Below are 23,960 nucleotides of genomic sequence, written 5' to 3'. Positions count from 1 at the left end.
AGAATTAACATTAGTTTGTGTAAACAGTCAGTAACACAAATATTTGTGTTAAATTTGACGAAAACTTTTTACTGTGTGGAACAACTCGAGCAGTTTATCAATATCTGTTTGTGAGAACATGATAACTTTTTGAGTGGGCGAGGATTTACAAGCGAATCAGAGAATAATAATATATATTTTAAGAGTAGAATTTTTACTGTTTCAAATGTTAAATTCTTCGAGTGTGAGTTTTTCCCTCTCTCCTCATAGTGTAGACTAAATATTGAAACGGCAATTTTTACTGTTTGAAACTGTAATTTTTTAAGATGGGAGAGTCTTTATTTACTATAGTGACAGCTACTAATCACATTTTTGATATTAAATTATAAATTGTGGCTTTTACACGTTCTACATTAAGTTTTGTACTATTTACATTTGTGCCACCCCGATGTCCACTGTACTGTTTGAAACCTTAAAAATTAACCGGAATCCGAGTGAATTTTACAGTTTATTTTTTTCCCTGTTTCATTACAAGTACAGCTTACAAAAAAGTAAAATACTTTTTAGTAGAATGAAAAGTGGCCAATTTTATAAATTTGGGAAGAGAAAGGATAATATAGAAGACTAAGTTTCCGGGTGTTTATAAAATTGACTCAAAGAAGACTATAGTCTTGTAAACGTATGACACAAATTTTAATTCTTCACTTCCAGGAAGGTATTACTTGTATTTTTTACGTCTAAAAATTCTTTAACTTTAAAATATAATGAGCATGATGGATTATTAAAAATTGATAAAGTTCAACTTAGTTATAATTTATAATTTTATTTCATTAATTAAACAAATTTTACATTAATTTTCTTACAAATTTCTAATAACACTAGAAACTAAATATGAAGACTTTAATTGACAATTAAAAAATTTCTTAACACTGACAAGTAACCCATGGCTGTCTTCGTCACTTCGGTTAATGTTTCATTACCAAAGAATGCAAATTTCCCAGCTTGCAATGCGAGCGATTTCTGAGATCTCGAAATGCAGAATATTATGTCATTTACATACTCGCGTTCCATTGTGTACCACTCGCTATTCCAAAAAGCTTCGGTGACTTTGTTGCTCTAAATCCGTGAAAAAAAAAATTGTATCTCTAAATCAATACAAAAAAATATAAGAAGCTTTATAAGTACCTCTGTTATAAGACGCTCACTAACGATGCAGAATACAGTGATTATAAAATAAGTTGCAAATATAAAAATAAAGTATTGCATTAAATCCGAGTTCGGTCCAGACATGAAGTTCTAACAATAAATCCAATTATTTATGTTTTTCACAAATACAGTGAAAACTGTTAAAAGTTACCGTAGTTCTGTCTCAATTTCTCATAAAACGCTAACAAGAGTGAGAAAGACAACCTGGGTAACTTTTAATAGCTTTCACTGTAAATCTATCATTGTAATTAGTATTATTACTTACGACGAGTATTTGGTAACCAATCATACATAACAGTATTGTGCCGTTCAATAAATACGCCAATAACGCAGTAGCGAATGCTTCTCGAATATTTTCTCCCATTCTAAAAAGTAAAACTTCTTATTTACTATCAAAATTTTTTATCAATAATCTATATTATTAAGAGAATAATAACAATTTTGTCTCTTGGATAGTCATATGATAAAATCGATTTTTTTTAGTGAAATTTAGTGTCATTGTAACGGTCTTGACGAATTTGTGCCTTCTCAAGGTTTCATATCATTTCTACCGGTAGTTAATTTATAATGATAAACATTGAGGCTACATTCGAAAATGCTCTATCTCTAGCTACACCATTAAGAAATGACCTTGTATCTTGTGAACTATTGACAATTTTAAAGATATAAGCTCACCTCGACATTGCACACATCGAGACTTTTCATTTGAGTACCCACATCAATTTTTCATATATTTATATGTATTATATTCATGTATATATGAAAAATATATCAAAATGCACGTGGGTAGTCATCACCGCTATACAGACTATTATCTACTTGTAATCGTACAGTCGACGCTCTCTGTATTGGACCTCTCTGTATTTGACCGCTCTCTGTATTTGACCACATTCTTCCTCTGTATTTGACGATTTTACACAGCTCTTATGGACAAGGACGAGTCAAATACAGAGAATGGTCCTGTACGGGCGAGTCAAATACAGAGAGCGTTGACTGTATCAGCCAAAACAGTGATCAGGTAGACATATTGAACTCAAATAATTCTCTCAACACCAATGCCCTGAGATCCTTATTAGTCCAGCTACGTGATAATGTTAATGTTAATTAGTCAAAGTATATTATAAATCTTACTAGTAGTTCCTATATTAATTATATAAAGCCCTAGATAACTAAGTCTTTAAATCCAATTGTGTAATAAATTACCTTAATTATAATTATAATCAACATGAAATGTTATTTAAACTCTTTACTATAAATGTACATTATTTGCACTACATAGTGTCCCTGTTATTGGCCAGTAGGCTGTTGGGACTTTAATAAATAAATAAATAAATATATGTATATATGAAAAATATATCAAAATGCATGTGTGTACTCAAATAAAAGCTCTTGATGAACGTAACATCGGAATGAGCTTATATCTTCAAAAACGTCAATAGTTAAGAAAGTACAGTGCAATTTAACAAGTCAATGTTTAACTAAGCAAAATTTTATTTACTTATAGTTCACAATTTTCGGCAGTCACATAGTGACTGCAGGTTACTAGTTTATTATAAAAAAAAAAAATACTTCTTACTTCAACAACCGCATGTGTTCTTTAATAATACTCTTGAGTTTAATCTTATATATTTCTGGTTCTTCTTTCAGTGTGTTGATCCTGTCAGCCAAAACAGCCAATCTGCCGCTCAAATGAAACACAAGGATTATCAAAAAGCAATCTGATGTCATGTGACCAAACCCGCTGATGACAACATGCGGTCCATGGGATAGGTATGTCAAAACATAACTAAGGAAGCCATTCATTTCATAGAAAACATAAAAGTGATACGGTAACAGAAACTGCACTGTTTCATTGTCACTCTCAACTAAAAACAAAAATTATTCCAGGTAAATTGATGTTGATTAATGTTGAAGCTCCTAATGATCTTACTTGGAGAGGCTGAAGTTGTCAACGGTTGTAAATACCAGGTAATTTCAGTCATTACGATAAAAGTAAGAACTACTTTTGCAAATAGTTTGCCTTTGTTGATATGGCTCATGAATATTTTTATTTCTATGGAATTTCTGAAAGCACTTGCCTTGTAATCATTTAGCGATTCGGTAATTACGTACCGCAATTCATCAATATGCACCCGCAACATCAAAGTACGCACGTATATATGGACAAACGCCAAGTTTTCGGTGAGATTGTCGATAACTTTTTCGAAATTTCCGAGACACGTGTAAAGATCCACAAATTCTAGAATCATCACTGCGGTGAAGTATGAGAAAGTAACGGCAAATAAATAATCATTGGGGGCTATAGGCCAGACGCCGATGCCTTTTGAAATCCATCTACCCCAATTGAACATTTTTACACCCTCATTTAAGTCTTTTTGTCCCTACGGAAGTTATTTTTTGATTTATTACACTGAGAGAAAAATTTATTATGATAAAAATGGATATTATTGTAATAAAAAATTAATTTGTTTAAAATTTTAAACGGTGACACGCGTTAATATTCCCGGACAAAATATCTTCGCGACAAAATATCCCCAGACACAATATCCTCGAGACTAGATATTTAATTATTTATTTGTAAAGAAATGCCCTCGGCAATTGACAAGAATATGTTACATTTTCATGTGTAGAATGTTTAGTAATGTTTCTATACAATAAATAGCATCTATAAAGAGAAGAAAGATTTAAGAGATCTGAGAGATCTGAGAGATCTGAGAGAAGAGAAAAACAAAAAGATAAAAATTTTTAGTACTTGATAATTGATAATCACTAATTTCTAGTTTATAATCACTATTTGTACACCTGGAATGTTATTATTTCAGAATCACCCTTTTTGTTTCATTTTTTATTTTATCTGCTGGTCCTCCAAAAATGTCAATATCAATAGCATTTTTGTTGATGACTTTGCCAATTCTGTATGTCGGTGTACGGGTAGAGAATCGCGACCTTATTAATGATAATTTCAACAGTCTTAGTCCACGTAAACAAGTGCTAGGTACAATAAAATTGAGACGTTCAACTAGTTCTGGAACATATATATTCCCATTTATAATATCCGCTCCGCAACAGAACGTTAGATAATACTCTCTCCTGACTGCAAGAGGTGCACAGCCCGTATATGCATAGATATGTTGGCCTATTTTTAAATATTGACACACAAAATCCATGATAAAAGGGCACAACACGGTAACAAGCTTATGTGTTGGTTTACTGTCGAATAAACTATCAAATGTTTGTGAGTATTAAAATTTTATTGTTAATTATGGATTTTAATATATTGAAATTAATAAATGAAAACATATGTAAAAAGAAAAATCTCGATTCTGTAAATATTTCATAATATTGTTTATTTTGTGCGTTATATAGCATACTATGAAATAATATTCACGGTAGCTAATAATTTTTTTTTTTATAAAATATTAAGTCTGTTCAATATTGATTGTCTCATTAATAATCCTTGTGAAATTTCGTTCATTAATATTTGGTTGCAGTGATATTTTGTCCGGGGATATTATCGCACGTAACCTTTTAAACAATTTTATTTCTTAGCTGAAGAAAGAAAAATTTTTCTCACAGTAAATTTTTGTTGAAAAAAAATTTTCCAAATTTGAGAAAAAACGATTTTAAATAAAAATTCACAAATTTTTTATCTAAAATTTTTTTTTTCCAAATCAAAAAAAATTTTTTTCAACAAGAAAGTTACTGTAAGAAAAATTTTTATTTCCTCAGTTAAGAAATAAAATTATTTAAAATTTTAAACAAATTAATTTCTTGTCTCTATTTTAAAAAAAATTTTTTTTTCTCACTACAGTGATATAAGTGGCTTACTTGTACCCAGTCTTCCATGTGTTGTTGGTTTCACTGTTACCAAGAGAATGACGCCAGAAAACAAGTGACCATCTTCGAAGTAAACATTGCAGTAGGAGTTTCTGCGGGTTTACACCAATAAGTGGGCAATTTATAACTTTGAAGTTGATAAACATAAACTTCATTCTATACATGGTTATTATTTTTATTGTTGGACTTATAATTCATGATGCATCAGTTCGTGAGGAGCTTCAGTTATTGTTCAACCATCAACAGGATTTCTTCAATTGATTTTTGGTGCTGAAAGTTCTGCGATACGAATATATCAAAGAAGTTTAAATAAATTGTGAGTTTAATATTCGAAAGAAGAATATAGAGTTTTGAGTAATTGTTTATTTTGTTTTAAAAGTATCAAGAAAATAATTACAAAACACTGTTTGATAGTAACTAAAAATAATTATTCTTTTTACAACATATCGACGATAAAATATTAAGCCAAGAAGTAAACCATTCTTCACTCAGTCATCAAAAAATGTCTCAAAACTGATAAGTATCCCATACTAGTTTTTGTAAGCTGGAAAATGTACAAAAATAAAATTGGGTGATTTCATAATGAAGTTCTACGAAAGAAGAAATAGTATTTGTTAATAAAATCTTACAGCAGTTAATGTATCATTGCCAAAATATGAAAATTTTCCTATTTTTAAGGCAAGAGGTGTTTGTGATCTGGCAATGCAAAATATTATATTTTTGACAGTATTTGGAGGCTTGTCATACTAAGAACAGCTCCAAAACGCTTCACTTATTTGATTGCTCTAAAATAATAATTTTTTATAATTTTGATTTGATTATTACGTCAAAAAGTGTTAATTTTGACATGAGTAACGTAAGATGAAGATGAAGACTATGGTTGCTTACTTCAGCGCTTAAACGCTCACTGAAAACACAAAAAACGCTTATTATAAGGTACGTTGTACATAAATAGACCACTATTTGCACAACTAATGAATCGGGAACTGTTTAAAAATTCTAACAACAATAAAACTTTTCCTAGGGGACGGACAGGCAAGACGGAGAGGGCGGGTAAAGTGAATAATCGTTTTAAATCGCTGGTCGGTCGATAGAAACATTTTAGACTGCAATCTATCAATCTATTATGTAACTACACTTACCGTTATCGATAAAGCATTGGTTTTGCATACTTGTGGGAATTTTTTTTTATAAATATTGAAATTTAGGAAAAAAAATAAAGTTTTAAATCGTAAGTATACAGTAATTATTTTAATGTTGATAAGGACGATGCAGATTTGATTTTTTTCTTCATATTCAGGACACGGTTGATATTTTTGTGACGATTGTTTTGATTGAAATGTATTTTCCAATCAGTATTCGTTTTACGCGACCTGAGTATTTATTTTTCCGACACTGGTAGGGCAAAACGGATAATGTTAACTTTTTTTTTTTTTTTTTAATTTCGAAAAAGAATTTCTTTGTTATTATTTTTATTTTACTTTAATCATAAACTTCAATTACCCAAAAAATTATTAGCCAAAGTTAAGAATGGATATGATTATAATATATATTTGTTATTTCATTTTTAAATTAACATATCCGTTTTGCTCGTCCTTCCTCTATACTCGCTTACTTAAATTATCCTATACGCGAAAAAAATAACTTTGCCGCATCGATCGTTATTACAACGACCCTATAAATTACTTACAAGCAATATTTTATATCCAATAATACAAATGAGTATAGAGAAGCAGTCAACGTGTAGACCATCAGCGATGAGCTGTATGCATCAATCACCATTCTACCGAATCTGAAGAAATCAATATTGGACATAATAGTTAAAAAAAAAAAAGAAAAATAATTTGGTAATTATCTGATTTTATAAATTTGGGAACGGGAAGGATAATATAAAAGACAAAGTTCCCGGGTGTTTCTAAAAGAAGACTAAATGTAACATAAATTGTAATTCTTCACTTCCAGGAAGGTATTGCTTGTATTTTTTAGGTCTAAAAATTTTTTAACTGTAAAATATGATGAGAAAAAAAAATGAACATAAAAGATTATTAAAAATTGATAAAGTTCAACAGTCATAATTTTATTTCATTAGATAAATTTTGCATTTATTTTTTACAAATTTCTAATAACACTAGAAACTAAATATGGAGACTTTAATTGACAATTAAAAAATTTCTTAACACTGACAAGTAACCCATGGCTGTTTTCGTAACTTCGGTTAATGTTCCATTACTAAAGAATGCGAATTTTCCAGCTTGCAATGCGAGTGATTTCTGAGATCTCATAATGCAAAATATTATATCATTTACATACTCGCGTTCCATTGTGTACCACTCGCTATTCCAAAAAGCTTCGGTGACTTTGTTGCTCTAAATCCGTGAAAAAAAAAAATTGTATCTCTAAATCAATACAAAAAAATATAAGAAGCTTTATAAGTACCTCTGTTATAAGACGCTCACTAACGATGCAGAATACAGTGATTATAAAATAAGTTGCAAATATAAAAATAAAGTATTGCATTAAATCCGAGTTCGGTCCAGTCATGAAATTCTAACATTAAATCCAGTTATTTATCTTTTTCACAAATAAATCTATCATTGTAATTAGTATTATTACTTACGACGAGTATCTGGTAACCAATCATACATAACAGTATCGTACTGTTCAATAAATACGACAATAACGCAGTAGCGAATGCTTCTTGAATATTTTCACCCATGCTAAAAAGTAAAACTTCTTTTTTACTATCAAAATTTTTTACCAATAATCTATATTATTAAGAGAATAAGAACAATTTTATCTCTTGGATAGTCATATGATAAAATCGATTTTTAACTTCCTGCTAAGAAAATTGAAAATTTTCAAAAATCCGGAAGTTATTGTTTTTACTCCGTTTTTCGAAAATCGAGTTTTCATCAGATCTCGGCGTTTTGAGGTCCTAGGAAGGTTTCCTGAGTGTGTGTGTGTGTGTGTGTGTGTGTGTGTGTGTGTGTGTGTGTGTGTGTGTATGTATGTATGTAAATCTCTCATAACTTTTGAACGAATCATCCGATTCGATCAAAATAAGCGGCGTTCTGAAGAGTTCCTTTATCACTCAAATTCTGATACTAATTTACAAAATTTGAGTCGATCAATTTGGAGAAATCTCAAAAATCAAATTTCCAAAAATTCGTTTTTTTGAAATATCTTTGAAACGGCTTAACCGATCAGTTCCAAAAACTAATCAGCTCTTAACCTCAAAAAACCACGTCGATTGCCACCAGCCCGGTCAAAATCGGTTGATTTGTTCGTGAGATATCGTTGTCGAAAAAAATTGAAAAAAATGTTTTTTTCCGAATTTCTATAAAATTTTTAGTCCGACCAGTTTACGCTTGAAGATTTTTCAAAGAACTCAAAAAATTGCGTTGAATGCCGTAAACCGCGAGAAAATCGGTTAATTCATTCAAAAGTTATTGCGGATTGAAAATTCAAAAAATAGTGTTCTATAAAACTTGCATTAGCCTGTTGAGCTCGAAGAGCTCAAAAGCACAGAACAGCGTTTTATTTGAGCTCGGAGAGCTCAAAATTACACAAAAATTATATTTTTGAGCTTGAAGAGCTTAAAAAATAAGTGAATTGTTGAGCACTTAGGTATGTAGGTAGCGGGAAGTTGCAGAGATGTCTTTTAGAGTCGACCGTTTTCCTAATTTTTTTTAATGAAATTTGGTGTCATTGCAAAGGTCGACTTAAACTTGTGCATTCTCAAGGTTTCATATTCCCAGCGATAGTTAATTTATAATGATAAATATTGAGGTTGCATTCGAAAATTCTCTCTCTACCTACATAATTAAGAAACGACCTTGTATCTTGTGAACTATTGACATTTTTAAAGATATAAGCTCACCCCGACATTATACTCATCCAGAGATTTCATTTGAGTACCCACATCAATTTTTCATATAATTCATCTATAAATATATAAAATATATGAAAAATTGATGTGGGTACTCAAATGAAAGCTCTTGATGAGGGTAACGTCGGTATGAGCTTACACTTTTACAAATGTCAATAGTTGAGAAAGTACAGTGCAATTAAAAAAAAAATCATTGTTTAATTAAGCAAAATTTTATTTATAGTTCGAAATTCTCGACAGTCGAATAGTGACTGCAGGTTGCTAATTAACTATAAAAAACACTTCTTACTTCAACAACCGCATATGTTCTTTAATAATACTCTTGAGTTTAATTTTATATATTTTTGGTTCTTCTTTCAGTGTGTTGATCCTCTCGGCCAAAACAGCCAATCTGCCGCTCAAATGAAACACAAGGATTATCAAAAAACAATCTGATGTCATGAGACCGAACCCGCTGATGAAAACATGTGGTCCATGGGAAAGATATGTCAAAACATAACTAAAGGAGTTATTTATTTCATAGAATACATAAAAGTGATACGGTAACAAAAACTGCACTGTTTCGTTGTCACTCTCAACTAAAAAAAATTATTCCAGGTAAATTAATGTTGATTAATGTTGAAGCTCCTAATGATCTTACTTGGAGAGGCTGGAGTTGTCCACGGTTTCAAATACCAGGTAATTTCAGTCATTACGATAGACGTAAGAACTACTTTTACAAATTGTTTGCCTTTGTTGATGTGGCTCATGAATATTTTTATTTCGATGGAATTTCGGAAAGCACTTGCCTTGTAATCATTTAGCGATTCGGTGATTACGTACCGCAAATCATCAATATGCACCCGCACCATCAAAGTATGCACGTAAATATGGACGAAGGCCAGGTTTTCGGTGAGATTGTCAATAACTTCTTCGAAATTTCCGAGACACGTGTAAAGATCCACAAATTCTAGGATCATCACTACGGTGAAGTATGAGAAAGTAACGGCAAATAAGTAATCATTGGGGGCTAAAGGCCACACACCGATGCCTTTTGAAATCCATCTACCCCAATCGAACATTTTTGCACCCTCATTTAGGTCTTTTTGTCCCTACGGAAGTTATTTGTTGATTAATTACACTGAGAGAAAAATTTATTTTGATAAAAATGGATATTATTGTATTAAAAAATTAATTTATTTTTAATTTTAAACAATTTTATTCTTAGCTGAAGAAATAAAAATTTTTCTCACAATAAATTTTTGTTGAAAAAAAATTTTTTATTTGGTAAAAAATAATTTTGAATGAAAATTCACAATTTTTTTATTTAAAATTGTTTTTTTTTTTTTTTTTTTTTTTTTTTAATTAAAAAAAACTTTTTTTTAACAAGAAAATTATTGTAAGAAAACTTTTTATTTCTTCAGTTAATTAAAATTGTTTAAAATTTTAAACAAATTAATTTCTTGGCTCTATTTTAAAAAAAAATTTTCTTCTCTCACTACAGTGATATAAGAGGCTTACTTGTACCCAGTCTTCCATGTGTTGTTGGTTTCACTGTTACCAAGAGAATGACGCCAGAAAACAAGTTACCATCTTCGAAGTAAACATTGCAGTAGGAGTTTCTGCGGGTTTACACCAATAAGTGGGCAATTTATAACTTTGAAGTTGATATACATAAACTTCATTCTATACATGGTTATTATTTTTATTGTTGGACTTATAATTCATGATGCATCAGTTCGTGAGGAGCTTCAGTTATTGTTCAACCATCAACAGGATTTCTTCAATTGATTTTTGGTGCTGAAAGTTCTGTGATACGAATATATCAAAGAAGTTTAAATAAATTGTGAGTTTAATATTCGAAAGAAGAATATAGAGTTTTGAGTAATTGTTTATTTTGTTTTAAAAGTATCAAGAAAATAATTACAAAACACTGTTTGATAGTAACTAAAAATAATTATTCTTTTTACAACATATCGACGATAAAATATTAAGCCAAGAAGTAGACCATTCTTCACTCAGTCATCAAAAAATGTCTCAAAACTGATAAGTATCCCATACTAGTTTTTGTAAGCTGGAAAATGTACAAAAAATAAAATTGGGTGATTTTATAATGAAGTTCTACGAAAGAAGAAATAGTATTTGTTAATAAAATCTTACAGCAGTTAATGTATCATTGCCAAAATATGAAAATTTTCCTATTTTTAAGGCAAGAGGTGTTTGTGATCTGGCAATGCAAAATATTATATTTTTGACAGTATTTGGAGGCTTGTCATACCAAGAACAGCTCCAAAACGCTTCACTTATTTGATTGCTCTAAAATAATAATTTTTTATAATTTTGATTTGATTATTACGTCAAAAAGTGTTAATTTTGACATGAGTAACGTAAGATGAAGATGAAGACTAAGGTTGCTTACCTCAGCGCTTAAACGCTCACTGACAACACAAAAAACGCTTATTATAAGGTACGTTGTACATAAATAGACCACCATTTGCACAACTTCTGAATTGGGACCTGTTAAAAAATTCTGATAACAATAAAATTTTTCCTATAATGTAGAAGCCCCAAGCGCTAATTATTGACACTATTAGAGACAAAGTTTTGATTTCATTTTTTTAAGCAATCAAATATCAATATCGTTGAATTTTGTTTGTGGTAATGTCTCAAAAGTAATGTTTTTACTAATCAATTTTTTTTTTTTAAATGATAGTGATATTTACTAATTAATTTTGAATAATTAAATAGATCATCCGGATACACCAATTATTGGCAGGTTAAAAAACTGATTGATCTAATTATTGACATACCTTCACCCCAATTATTGACACCTATACTGCATGTGCGTCGAATCATCTGCTTATTCTTATTTATCGAAACTTATTATTAAGTAATCAATTTTATTAAAGTTTATTAATAATAATTTCCATAAATGATTAATTACTTTTAGAAATATAAAAATTAATTTAAAAATAATTTATTGAATCAGAAGTGTTCAAACTCTTACAGTAAATTTTTTAGATTAAAATAAAAAAAAGGCGTCATAGCGCTGTTGACTGGCTGTCAATATGAGATTCAACTTAAAAATTATCAACTAGTTATTGACACCCATTATTTAAATATTATAAAGCATACAATTAATTTCGATTATTCAATTTTATAAATTTTTCATATATTGAAAATTAAAAAGAAAAAAACGATCATATTATTAGATGAAGAAATTTCATTTAAACTCGGCATTTAAAAAAATTGCTTTTCTAATTAAAGTTGTTAAGAAAATAAACGTTCGTAAGCTGGTTTGATGAACTGGTGCTAACTTTATTTTTTTAAATAATTAATATTTAATATTTTGAACTGACAGTAATTTTTTTTCAATTTTTTAATTAATTAGAATTTAATAAAAATTTATATGATATAGTTATTCTTATTACAGATGATTAAATACATTTAAAAATAATTTAGAGTGTCAATATTTGAACCCCTGTCAATAATTGGGGCTTTTACTTTATTCGCTTACTTAAGGTTGTTCGGACACTAATGCACTTGTAAAAATCAAAAGCTAATTTTTTGATATGTTATAAATTGTTATCTCATGCGTCTAAATTAATTTTTTGGAATAGATCTGACGAAGGGTTATTCTTTAATAAATTATTAAAAAATTGAAATTTAGCATGTAGCCTATAGAGACTATTGGCGGATTGCACATATTTCGATTTATGTGACTACCTCATAGGAAAATTAAAAAACAAAAAACTTCTATTTCAGTCAATCAACTTTCGTAGAATACGTTAAAAATAAAATGAAAATTTTCTGACGAAGGCTTTTAAAGATATTTTAATGCAAAAGATGAGAAATTCACGAAAATTTCAGGCCGACATATTTAAAAATAAATAAACCACGTGATTCAGTGCAGTGTGGCAACGTTGCACAGAATAGAACGCGCGAATTTTGAATTTTAAAAATTCCTGTGTATTTTTATGGGTTATGTTTTTCAACTTAACACTACACAGTGAGATCAACAGACTCGATAGAGTCTGGCGCCAAGTTCCGTTCTCAAGCCAGACTACCGAGTGTGTATATACCGTAAGCAGAACGCTTTTTTGAGGTTACAAATTTTTTTTCAAATTTATTTTAATTTTTTTTTTATATGATATTTTATAATAGTAGTTCATGCTTTTTATTACGCGTATTACTTGATTATTATCAATTATCTTTATAATTTCTATTTAAAATTATTAAAAATAATCAGCACAAACTATAGCGACCCAGATTTTAGATTTTAACTTTTTCTTATGTAAAGAGCGGACGGCCAGAGACTAAATAATATAAGGATGCATGCTAATCTTATAATAGATGGGAAACTACAGTGAAAAAAAGATATTTGACAGCTTGCAATTACACACGCCAGGCGGCGCAAGAATAACTTTTACATGAACTATAGCTTAAAGGGGATAGTTTGCCACCGGAAATATATTAAATTAAAATTGTCAATTTATATTATAATTACAAAAAAAATACTGAAATCCGAACAAAAACAGTTTCACTGTAAAAAAATCACGCCAAGTCCACGTTCATAAGACTATTAAGAAAAAAAAATTTTATTTCTTTACAAAAAGATATAAAATAAAAAATTAAAAAATCCAAGTAACCGATATGGTTGTATATGATTTTCGGAAATTAAAAAAAATTTTGTTGTAAATTTAAAAATTAAATGAAACAACTTTGGAACGTACTTGGTGTGCGTCATTGTGTACTTCAATTTTTTTTTTAAAAGTCCTAGTAGATAGATTTTAGGAATTTCATAAAAAGTGAAATTTTTCGTAACCACGCACACTAAATACGTTCCAAAATTGTTTCTTTTAATTTTTAAATTTACAACAAAATTTTTTTTAATTTCCGAAAATCATATGCAACCATATCGGTTACTTGGATTTTTTAATTTTTTATTTTATATCTTTTTGTAAAGAAATAAAATTTTTTTTTCTTAATAGTCTTATGAACGTGGACTTGGCGTGATTTTTTTACAGTGAAACTGTTTTTGTTCGGATAAATATAAACAGCTGTTAAGCGCGGTGTTGTCAAGCCCGAGTTTTGTGAAAAAATACTTGAGTCAAACGTTGACTATTTATTGTTTTTGTTAATTAAATTATTAAATTATTTTAATTAATAATAATGTAAGGTAACGGTTAAATTATAGTAATGAATTTTTCATATAACCTGCATTGAAAATGTGAGTTTCAATGCCTGTTGAGCCAACCGAAACTAGACAATTTCAGACCAATGCGACTGTGCCGGGCAGGTATCAATTATTTCTTCCCGGCGGACAGAAAATGACGATTTTCTGTCCGCGAGGTGAAGTTGCAGCTTTATTTTCAATCCTATCAATTGTTTGTTTATTTTATACCTTTATAATTGTCATTCTAACCGTTAACTGTATTGACATATCATAATTCTGTTACTAAGCACACGGAAAGAAAATTGAAGGAGTTTTACTATTTTACTATTGTAATTTTACTACATAAAATAGTAACGATTGGACTATACTTCTCATTTAGTAATTTTTACGATCTACTATTGTAAATTTTATCCAACAAATAAGACTAGCAAGAGTCTTAAAAAAGTCGGATACCATAGAGCAAATTATACAATATGTGTTTGAGAACTTTACAATTCAACTATTGTAAAAAATTCACAGTTGGTTTTTTAAAAAGAAATATTAGGGAGGAGAGAGATAGAAGGTTGGACTAATTGGTACCTGTATAGTAATCGAAAAAAAAACCGACATTTTCGTGTTATCTGGGAATCGAACCCAGAACCCTGTGTTGGCAGCCAGAGACTCTCCCTCTACGCTATCCGAGCTAAACCAAGACCCATACGACTTAACATTTACATAAACTCGGAGTCTAGCGCTGTCACGGCCATCACTCACACTAATTGAGAAACATTCAATTCAACTATTGTAAAATTTGCTATATGTCTATTGGAAAGATACAGAGGCAGCACTGGAAATTTTTATCTCTTACTTTTTACAATAGTAATATCGTAATTTTCATGAATAAATAGTATTTTTCTTCTAAAATATTTGACAATTAATAGTAATAAAAAGTATAGTCCAGCTTTACAATAGTTGTATCGTAAATTTTCCCAGAAATTTTTCCCGTGCATAAATAAGAATGATAAAAGAAAATTTGTCAATTTACGAATAATTTTTGGTAAAAAATAAACTGTTACTTTCTATTTTATTATAAGTTTCATAATAAAATGGTATTTTCGCTGTTCGTCTGAAACTATCTAGTTCTGGTTGGCTCCAGACATTGAAACTAGCATTTTTAATGCAACTTATATGACAAATATAATCTGTGACGCGGGATGAAACACGATTTCAGACCGAGTGATGCCAGCCCTCGCTTCGCTCGGGCAGGCAACTTCACTCTGGTCTGAAATCGTTTTGTTTCATCCCTAGTTACAGAATATACTATTTGTATTCAAATTTTTAATTTTAATGAAAAAAAAATTTAGATTCTACCATGACTTACGGGGTACTGTCCGTACAACCTTAAATTATCCCATACGCGAAAACAATATGAGACAGTAACTTTGTAGCATCGATCGGTATTACAACGATCCTATAAATTACTTACAAGCAATATTTTATATCCAATTATACAAACAAGTATAGAAGCACTCAACATGTAAACCATCAACGATGAGCTGTACGCATCAATCACCGTTCCACCGAATCTGAAGAAATCAATATTGGAAATAATAGTTTAAAAAACAGAAAAATGATTTAGTAAATATCTAAAATATTCACTTTAATAATTTAGAATGTTCTGTAATGATATTTTCGAGTTCAATTTTCCATACTCCAGCAATGCTGTTCAGCTCGTTGATCCTTTCCGCTAAAATGACTAATTTAGCTCTTAAGTAGAAAATGAGGGTGATAAGAGTACACTCTACCGTAGCATGGCAACATCCGTGAATGTAAGTGATCGGTACATATGCCATGTAAGTCCACATGTAAGTATTTGAGTCGTTTATTTTGAAGACAACATAAGTTGGATACGGCAAAATGTATTCCGTCGTTTTATTCGTATTTTCTGTGATAATTTATTAATTTATTTTTTTTAAGGGATACACCTAGTGTGAAATTAAAAAAAAATCGATTTTTTTTTCATATTTTAATAAGTTATACCTTCAAAAATAACATACTAAAATTTGAAATCGATATCTCAAATAGTTTCTGAGTTACAGCCATTTAAAACGTAGCCGCTCGGCAGTTAAAATAGGATCATTTTATCTTTAAACGCGTTTTTGTCAAAACAGCATTTTTCGAATTTATTGCAGTGATTACTCGGAAACAAATGATCCAATCACTATCAAATTTTTTTCTGCATGTTCTGTATGTAGTTTTCCATAAAATGACCAACCGGTTTTCTGATTTGATCAAAAATCGAATTTTGGCAAGCCAAAAACGACCAAAATTTTGGGTAAAATTCAACTTTTTTTTTATAAAAACGCCGCTATTTTGTTAATTTTTTTCGACCGTGGGTCATCGTACGGACAATATCTTCTATAGAAGATTCTCGTTAAACTATAGTTTAACGAGAAGTTTTTTTTTTTCGTTTCAACGACGGAGAAGGCCGGAATCACTGCAGCAGTGGAGAATCTTTTTTTTTCTAACACCGTCGGAGATCGCGTGTAACTTGAAAAATATTCAATTTTTATCTTTGAAAATTTTACCGTGTATTCTTAAAATATGTACGAATATACCCTTGAAATTTAAAAACAATTGTACAGTAGTTTTTTTTTTTAATTCCCAAAAATCGCCTTTTTTAGGCTGTCACATTAGGTTTGCCCCTTAAAGAAGAAACTTACAATTAGACTTACCGAGATCTTGTTCAGCAGACAGCGGTTTTAAAAAGTATGGATAAATAGACATTATCATAAAAATAATCGTAAATTTTACAAAAAATCTTGCTGAGTTGATGTAACTCATAAAAACTTTAACTTCCGACGAGCGCTTGAAAGTTTTTACATTAAAATCTTGGATCATTTCTTCAATAACTCCGCTGAGTTTATTAATATGCCGCTTCAAAAGCAGTCCTCGGATGAAAATATGAGTGAAAGTTAAATTTACAAAAAGATTGTTGAGCACTTGGTCAATGTCAGTAATCGAGCAAAACAGATCCATGTACTCAAGAATCATAAATGTTGTGAAGTAAACAAAAGTTATAACAAACACAAAATTATTAGGCGCCAGAGGCCATAATCCAATGAGCTTTGATGTTTTCATAGTCCAGGTAAACACTTTGAGCCCTTCTTCCAAGTCTTTTTGATCCTAAGAAATAATTTCTGTTATTGAGCCCAAACTTGTGCTAAAAAAAACTTACTTTGTCTACTAATTCCATGGTTTTGTTTGTTCGAGCGATAAGCAGTGAGTGCTAAAAAAACTTCCGTCGATCTTCGAGGAAACATATTGTATTTGGAATACTATAGCAGTAATTGCCATGTTGTTTGAAAGTTTTATTTTTTATAAACTTTTAATCTATACAAAGTTTATTATGCAGCCATCTTCGGGCAAGCGCGGTAATGTTTGTTTTTTATTTATGGCGATGAGACAAGCGCATTGAAAGTTGATTTTATTTACGGGAATCTTCAGTCTTTATTCTATTCTTCATCTATGTACTTGCTTTAGAATAAGCTTTGTTAGTTTGATATGATGAGCTTGAAAATTTTTTTTTAAGAACATGTGTGTTATAATAACAGAATTTTGCATATTTTGTTATATATAAATAAATAAAAAAAAAAAAAAAAAAAAAAAAACAAAATACTGCCATTTTTTTACAAATATCATGGTATTAATACGGCTTGATTTTATTAAATTGAAAATTTTATTTTTCTCTACAGAATTCCAGTAAGAAAAAAATTTTTCAGTGAAGAAATGCTAAATTATGCAAGTGAATCTTTGGATGAAAAATACATCGAGTTAAAAATTCCAAAGAGTTTCATTAGTTACAACAATGGTAAGTAAAAACAAAAAAATTATTATATGAATTCTTTATTATCAATATTTAAAAATTAACATAACTAGTAAGTTATTCTCATAAGTATGAAATCTTTGACAAAACAATGGTTTCATACAAAAAAAAATAACATTTCTTCTTTTCTACAATTTAATTTTTAATTATCACTTTTTGTGATTTTTTTATGAATTATAGAAAAAATTTTTTTAACACATTACTCAATTACTAAAAAGTTACGTAAAACACTTAAGTATCCCATAGCGGTTTTGGTGACAACTGTCAGCATATTGTTGCCAAAGTGTGCAAATTTTCCAATTTTCAGCGTAAGTGGTCGTTGAGATCTTTGAATACAGAACATGACATTAACAACAGTCTTTGGCGGCATTCGGTACCATTCACAATTCCAAAAAGCTTCGCTAACTTTATCACACTGGTAAAAATATATATTTTAACTTTACGGTAAATTTAAACAGTAATTTTTCATACCTCAGACATGAGCTGCTCGCTGATGAAACAAAATATTGTCATTATGAGGTACACCGCAAATACATATATAAAAAATTGGACTAAATCCGCATCTGGTCCGGTCATGCAGTTCTAAGAAATCTTATTAACTATACAAGTCATACTTTTTGCAAGAAGTTGAAGAGAATTAACAATTTATAGCTTCAAAAATAGTAACAGAAGAAGAAAAACTCACAACCAGTATTTTGTAGCCAATAACGCAAATGCAGATGGTTGTGCAAATCATGTAAACCATCAACGACGTGCTGTAGATATCGATGACATTGTTTCCTAATCTAAAAGAAGAAATCGTGTAAAAAAAATTCACCGAAAAGACATGACCGATGATCATTAAATACTTGAGCAATCTAATATGTTCCACAATGATGTCTTGAAAATCATTTTTCCACTCAAGTGTTTCCCTTCCACTCAGTCTGTCGATTCTGCCCGCCAAGATAACTAGTCTTCCTCGTAAATAATAAACAAGAGTAATGAGGAAACACTCGACTGAAGCGTGGCTGCATCCGTGGATCCATGTGTAAGGCGCAAAGGCAATGTAAGTCAGCATGTAAGATTTTGTATCATTTATTTCAAAAATTATGTGACAGCGATAAGGCAAAAGGAACATTATCGTCTCATTATCACTAGCTGAGAAATTATAATGACAATTTATATAAATATCAATTTAATACACTATTTAATGTCGTAAAAAAGTGGAATCACATTACCGACAGGAGCTGGGGTTGTCAAAGGCTGAAAGTACCAAGTAATTACAGTCATCGCCATGAAAGAAATTATTGACTTGACGAAAAATCGACCCTTTTTGATGTAAGTCATGAATATTTTTATCTCCGAGGGATTTTTGAAGCTATTTATACTAAAATCACCGATTGTGTTTTTAATTATTTTCTTCAGTCTGTTCATGTGGATCCTCAAAATAATACCACGGATGTAAATTTGGGTGTACGATAAGTTTTCTGTGAGATTGTCGAGGACATCGTTGAGATCATCCAGCGAGTAGTACAAATCCATCCACTCAAAAATCATTATCACTGTGAAATAACAATATGAGAAAGTAAAAATGTAATCATTTGAAGCTAAAGGCCACAATCCTACGGCTTTAGATACTCTTCTGCTAAAATCGAATATTTTGACGCCCTCGTCCAGCTGTTTTTGATCAGAACTCAACTTTTCCATGTCTTTTTGGTTTGGAAACTTTATTATAAATGACGGAAATAAACTGGCGGTACCATCGAAGAAACATATTGAACGTTTAAATACTATACTTATAATTACCGCAATTTAGAAGTTCGTTTTTTCTGGGAAGTTTTGATAAGTTATACCTATACACAGCTTTCAATTGTGGAGTATTTACGGACTCACTGAGCACAAAGCGAACTGTACCTCACAGTTGTCATTGAAAATCTTGAAGACTGTTTGATACAATGTCTATAGTACTTGATCCGAGTGCTCTAAATAATTTGTACTGAAATAACACTTTCATAAGAATCAAATTTGTAGTATAAATTTTATTTTTGGAAGTTTAATCAATGTGATTATAGTGCATTGTGTTTGAGAGTGAAATTGTGAGTAATGAATGGTAAAAAAAAATTACCAATATACTTTTTAATGATAAAAACATTAAAGCAGCTGCATAAATATTTTTTTAACGTTAGTATAGGTTTATGTTGAAGATATATTTTAAAATCCATGTCGGGATTGGAGATGCGCTAATTAAATTTGTGCGTTTATTTAACAGCGGGTTCGATTTCAAATGAAAGTTTTTTATCAGTCATTTTTTGTCGCTTCGTCATACCATGCTTAATTTAATGTTAATACTTTATTTCTTCTCAATGTAATCATTTATCGTAACTGATTTGTGTTACAATAACAGAATTTTGCATGTTATGTTATATATAAATTAAAAAAAAAAAAAAAAACAACATATTGCCATTTTTTTACAAAAATTATGGCATTAATTCGGTTTGATTTTATTGAATTGAAAATTTGATTTTTTTTTTTCCAGAATTCCAGTAAGAAAATTTTTCAGTGAAGGAATACTAAATTGAGCAAGTGGATTTTTAGATGAGAAATAAATCAAGAATGAAAAATCCCAAAGATGTTCACTAATTACAACAATGGTAAGTACAAAAAAAAACTTTATTATTTGAATTCTTTATTATAAATATAATAAAATTAATGTAATTAGTAAGTTTTTATCATAAATATGAAATCGTACGCAAAACGGTTTTATAAAAAAAAAAAAAAAATATTTCTTCTTTTTTTTTTACAATTCCATTTTTAATTATCACTTTTTATCTATTTATTTCTTTACATAAAGACCCAATAGCAATAGCCAATGACAGGGTCACTAGAGTATAAATTTAACATCCTTTTACAATATCTCTTTACATATTTATACAAAACAAAAAAAAATTAAAAACAATATTTTAATGTACTTGCATTTTGAGGAATAGTAGAAAAAAAAAAAACAAAAAAGAGAATATTATAGAACTGCAAATTTGCGATTTAAACATCTGTTAAGATTTGAAACTTGGCCATAATAAATTTAAATTAGTAGTGTTGCGTTATTTAGTCAAAAATATTACAGGAGAATAAATTAGCTCCTATTCCGAAAGGAAACCAGGACGGACGCAATGCATTGGTGGTTATAGGTTGATTGAACCCGAATAGATCTAAAGCCCCATCAGGGTTATTTATCTTTTTATCATTTTTTATGATGACGAAAAGTTTTTTAACACATTACTCAATTACTAAAAAGTTACGTAAAACACTTAAGTATCCCATGGCTGTTTTGGTGACAACTGTCAGCATATTGTGGCCAAAGTGTGCAAATTTTCCAATTTTCAGCGTAAGTGGTCGTTGAGATCTTTGAATACAGAACATGACATTAACAACAGTCTTTGGCGGCATTCGGTACCATTCACAATTCCAAAAAGCTTCGCTAACTTTATCACACTGGCAAAAATATATATATTAATTTTACGGTGAATTTTAACAGTAATTTTTCATACCTCAGACATGAGCTGCTCGCTGATGAAACAAAATACCGTCATTATGAAATACACCGCAACTATATATATAAAAAATTGGACTAAATCCGCATCTGGTCCGGTCATGCAGTTCTGAGAAATTTTATTAACTATACAAGTCATATTTATTGTAAGAAGTTGAAGAGAATTAACAATTTATAGCTTAAAAAATAGTAACAGAAGAAGAAATACTCACCACCAGTATTTTGTAGCCAACAACGCAAATGCAGGTGGTTGTGCAAATCATATAAACCATCAACGAAGTGCCGTAGATATCGATGACATTATTTCCTAATCTAAAAGAAGAAATTGTATAAAAAAATTACACCGAGAAGACATGACCAATGATCATTAAATACTTGAGCAATCTAATGTGTTCCACAATGATGTCTTGAAAATCATTTTTCCACTCAAGTGTTTCCATTCCATTCAGTCTGTCGATTCTGCCCGCTAAGATAACTAGTCTTCCTCGCAAATAATAAACAAGAGTAATGAGCAAACACTCGACTGAAGCGTGGCTGCATGCTTCGATCCATATGTAAGGCGCAAAGGCAATGTAAGTCAGCATGTAAGATTTTGTATCATTTATTTCAAAAATTATGTGACAGCGATAAGGCAAAAGGAACCTTATCGTCTCATTATCACTGGCTAAGTAATGATAATCACAATTTCTATTAATATTAATTTAATACGCTATTTAATGTCGTAAAGAAGTGGAATCACATTACCGACAGGAGCTGGGGTTGTCAAAGGCTGAAAGTACCAAGTAATTACAGTCATCGCCATGAAAGAAATTATTGACTTGACGAAAAATCGACCCTTTTCGATGTAAGCCATGAATATTTTTATCTCCGATGGATTTTTGAAGCTATTTATACTAAAATCATCAATTGTGTTTTCAATTATTTTTTTCAGTTTGTTCATGTGGATCCTCAAAATAATTCCACGGATATAAATATGGGTGAATGATAAGTTTTCCGTGAGATTATCGAGGACACTGTTGAAATCATCCAGCGAGTAGTACAAATCCATCCACTCAAAAATCATTATCGCCGTGAAATAACAAAGCGAGAAAGTAAAAATGTAATCATTTGAAGCTAAAGGCCACAATCCTACGGTTTTAGATACTATCCTGGTATAATCGAATATTTTGACACCCTCGTCCAGCTGTTTTTGATCAGAACTCAACTTTTCCATGTCTTCTTGGTTTGGAAACTTTATTATAAATGACGGAAATAAACTGGCAGTACCATCGAAGAAACATATTGAACAATCAAATACTATACTTATAATTACCGCAATTTGGAAGTTTGTTTATTCTAGGAAGTTTTGATAAGTTTTACCTATACACAACTTTCAGTTGTGGAGTATTTACGGACTTTCTGAGCACAAAGCGAACAGTACCTCACAGTTATCATTCAAGATATTGAAGACTGTTTGATACAATGTCTACAGTACTTGGTTCAAGTACTCTAAATAATTTGTAATGAAATGACACTTTCATAAGACTGAAATTTGAAGTACAAATATAATTTTTGGAATTTTAATCAATGAGATTATAGAGAATTGTGTTTGAGAGTGAAAATGTGAGTAATGAATGGTAAAAAGAATTGCTAATATATCCTTTAATTATTAAAACATTAAAAAAGCTATATAAATATTTTCTTAAAGCTGGTATATGTTTATGTTGAAGATATATTTTATAATCCATGTCGGGATTCGAGATGCGCTAAATATATTTGTGCGTTTATTTAACAGCGGGTTGTTAAATATCAAATGAAAGTTTTTTATCAGCTATTTTTTGTTGCTTCGTTATAAAATGCTTAATTTAATGTTTGTACTTCATTTCTTCTAAATATAATCATCATTTATTGTAACTGATTTCTATTACAATAACAGAATTTTTCCCATATTGTTACATATAACTAAAAAAGAAAACTCAATACTGCCATTTTTTCATAAAAATTATGGTATTACTATGGTTTAATTTTATTGAATTGAAAATTGGATTTTTTTTTACAGAATTTCAAAAAGAAAATTATTCAGTTAAGAAATACTAAATTAAGCAAGTGGATTTTTAGATGAATGATAAATCAAGAGTTCAAAATCTCGAAGAGTTTCATTAGTTACAACAATGATAAGTACAAAAAAAATCTTATTATTTAAATTCTTTAATTAATTTTCAATACTTAAAAGTTAATATAAGAAGTAAGTTTTTATCATAAATATGAAATCGTACACAAAACAACGGTTTTATAAAAAAAAAAAAAAAAAAAAAAAAAAAAAAAATTCTTCCTTTTTTTTACAATTTCATTTTCAGTTATCACTTTTTATGATTTTTTTTATCAACCATAGAAAAAATATTTTATTATTATGAGTTTTACTTGTATACCGTTTTCTGGTTTTTACAAAACTAATTGTCTCAGCTTCTCCGCATATAGTCTTTTTCAACTCTTTATTATCAACATATGCTCCGCTCTATATTAT

At 29.8% G+C, this 23,960-nt stretch overlaps 3 protein-coding genes and 1 long non-coding RNA gene across 4 annotated transcripts; all 4 read right to left on the bottom strand.

The window, feature by feature from the left end:
• Nucleotides 1-782: 782 nt before the first annotated feature.
• Nucleotides 783-23,610, bottom strand: LOC123268067. The gene is made up of 15 exons (XM_044732950.1): nt 23,510-23,610; nt 16,781-17,010; nt 15,705-15,990; nt 15,532-15,631; nt 11,310-11,420; nt 11,051-11,206; nt 10,412-10,438; nt 9,552-10,002; nt 9,201-9,489; nt 7,640-7,739; nt 7,459-7,569; nt 7,207-7,388; nt 1,451-1,550; nt 1,165-1,275; nt 783-1,095 (listed from the first exon to the last, which is right to left on the bottom strand). The coding sequence occupies exons 2-15, from the start codon at nt 16,944-16,946 to the stop codon at nt 880-882; spliced, it is 2,406 nt and encodes an 801-aa protein (XP_044588885.1). The 5' UTR covers nt 16,947-17,010; nt 23,510-23,610; the 3' UTR covers nt 783-879.
• LOC123267822 lies at nt 5,443-5,982 on the bottom strand. Its single transcript, XR_006510136.1, has 3 exons — nt 5,911-5,982; nt 5,652-5,807; nt 5,443-5,566 (listed from the first exon to the last, which is right to left on the bottom strand). It is a non-coding gene; the product is annotated as an uncharacterized LOC123267822 (long non-coding RNA).
• LOC123267811 (odorant receptor 13a-like) lies at nt 18,059-19,848 on the bottom strand. The gene is made up of 5 exons (XM_044732669.1): nt 19,149-19,848; nt 18,780-19,068; nt 18,617-18,716; nt 18,403-18,513; nt 18,059-18,346 (listed from the first exon to the last, which is right to left on the bottom strand). Exons 1-5 carry the CDS (start codon nt 19,615-19,617, stop codon nt 18,131-18,133), a joined length of 1,185 nt encoding a protein of 394 aa, XP_044588604.1. The 5' UTR covers nt 19,618-19,848; the 3' UTR covers nt 18,059-18,130.
• On the bottom strand, nt 21,182-22,889 carry LOC123267812 (odorant receptor 13a-like). The gene is made up of 5 exons (XM_044732670.1): nt 22,202-22,889; nt 21,833-22,121; nt 21,670-21,769; nt 21,456-21,566; nt 21,182-21,399 (listed from the first exon to the last, which is right to left on the bottom strand). Exons 1-5 carry the CDS (start codon nt 22,668-22,670, stop codon nt 21,184-21,186), a joined length of 1,185 nt encoding a protein of 394 aa, XP_044588605.1. The 5' UTR covers nt 22,671-22,889; the 3' UTR covers nt 21,182-21,183.
• Nucleotides 23,611-23,960: the final 350 nt, after the last annotated feature.

The sequence above is a fragment of the Cotesia glomerata genome, linkage group LG6 (assembly GCF_020080835.1).
Source record: "Cotesia glomerata isolate CgM1 linkage group LG6, MPM_Cglom_v2.3, whole genome shotgun sequence".
NCBI lineage: Eukaryota > Metazoa > Arthropoda > Insecta > Hymenoptera > Braconidae > Cotesia > Cotesia glomerata.
Note: the sequence above shows the minus strand (reverse complement) of the source record. Positions and strands in the feature narration are given on the sequence as shown.

What these genes read in the sequence shown, in the direction of transcription:
- LOC123268067 (XM_044732950.1), bottom strand. Translation starts at nt 16,946, where the DNA reads ATGATCCAAGATTTTAATGTAAAAACTTTCAAGCGCTCGTCGGAAGTT. An exon ending in GTCTGCTGAACAAGATCTCG is followed by an intron (nt 15,991 to 16,780) that starts GTAAGTCTAATT and finishes AAATTATCACAG; the next exon opens with AAAATACGAATAAAACGACG. An exon ending in GTGAGCGTTTAAGCGCTGAG is followed by an intron (nt 11,207 to 11,309) that starts GTAAGCAACCTT and finishes TTATTATTTTAG; the next exon opens with AGCAATCAAATAAGTGAAGC.
- LOC123267811 (XM_044732669.1), bottom strand. Translation starts at nt 19,617, where the DNA reads ATGGAAAAGTTGAGTTCTGATCAAAAACAGCTGGACGAGGGCGTCAAA. An exon ending in GACAACCCCAGCTCCTGTCG is followed by an intron (nt 19,069 to 19,148) that starts GTAATGTGATTC and finishes ATAATTTCTCAG; the next exon opens with CTAGTGATAATGAGACGATA. An exon ending in GAACATATTAGATTGCTCAA is followed by an intron (nt 18,717 to 18,779) that starts GTATTTAATGAT and finishes TTCTTCTTTTAG; the next exon opens with ATTAGGAAACAATGTCATCG.
- LOC123267812 (XM_044732670.1), bottom strand. Translation starts at nt 22,670, where the DNA reads ATGGAAAAGTTGAGTTCTGATCAAAAACAGCTGGACGAGGGTGTCAAA. An exon ending in GAACACATTAGATTGCTCAA is followed by an intron (nt 21,770 to 21,832) that starts GTATTTAATGAT and finishes TTCTTCTTTTAG; the next exon opens with ATTAGGAAATAATGTCATCG. An exon ending in GCGAGCAGCTCATGTCTGAG is followed by an intron (nt 21,400 to 21,455) that starts GTATGAAAAATT and finishes TATTTTTGCCAG; the next exon opens with TGTGATAAAGTTAGCGAAGC.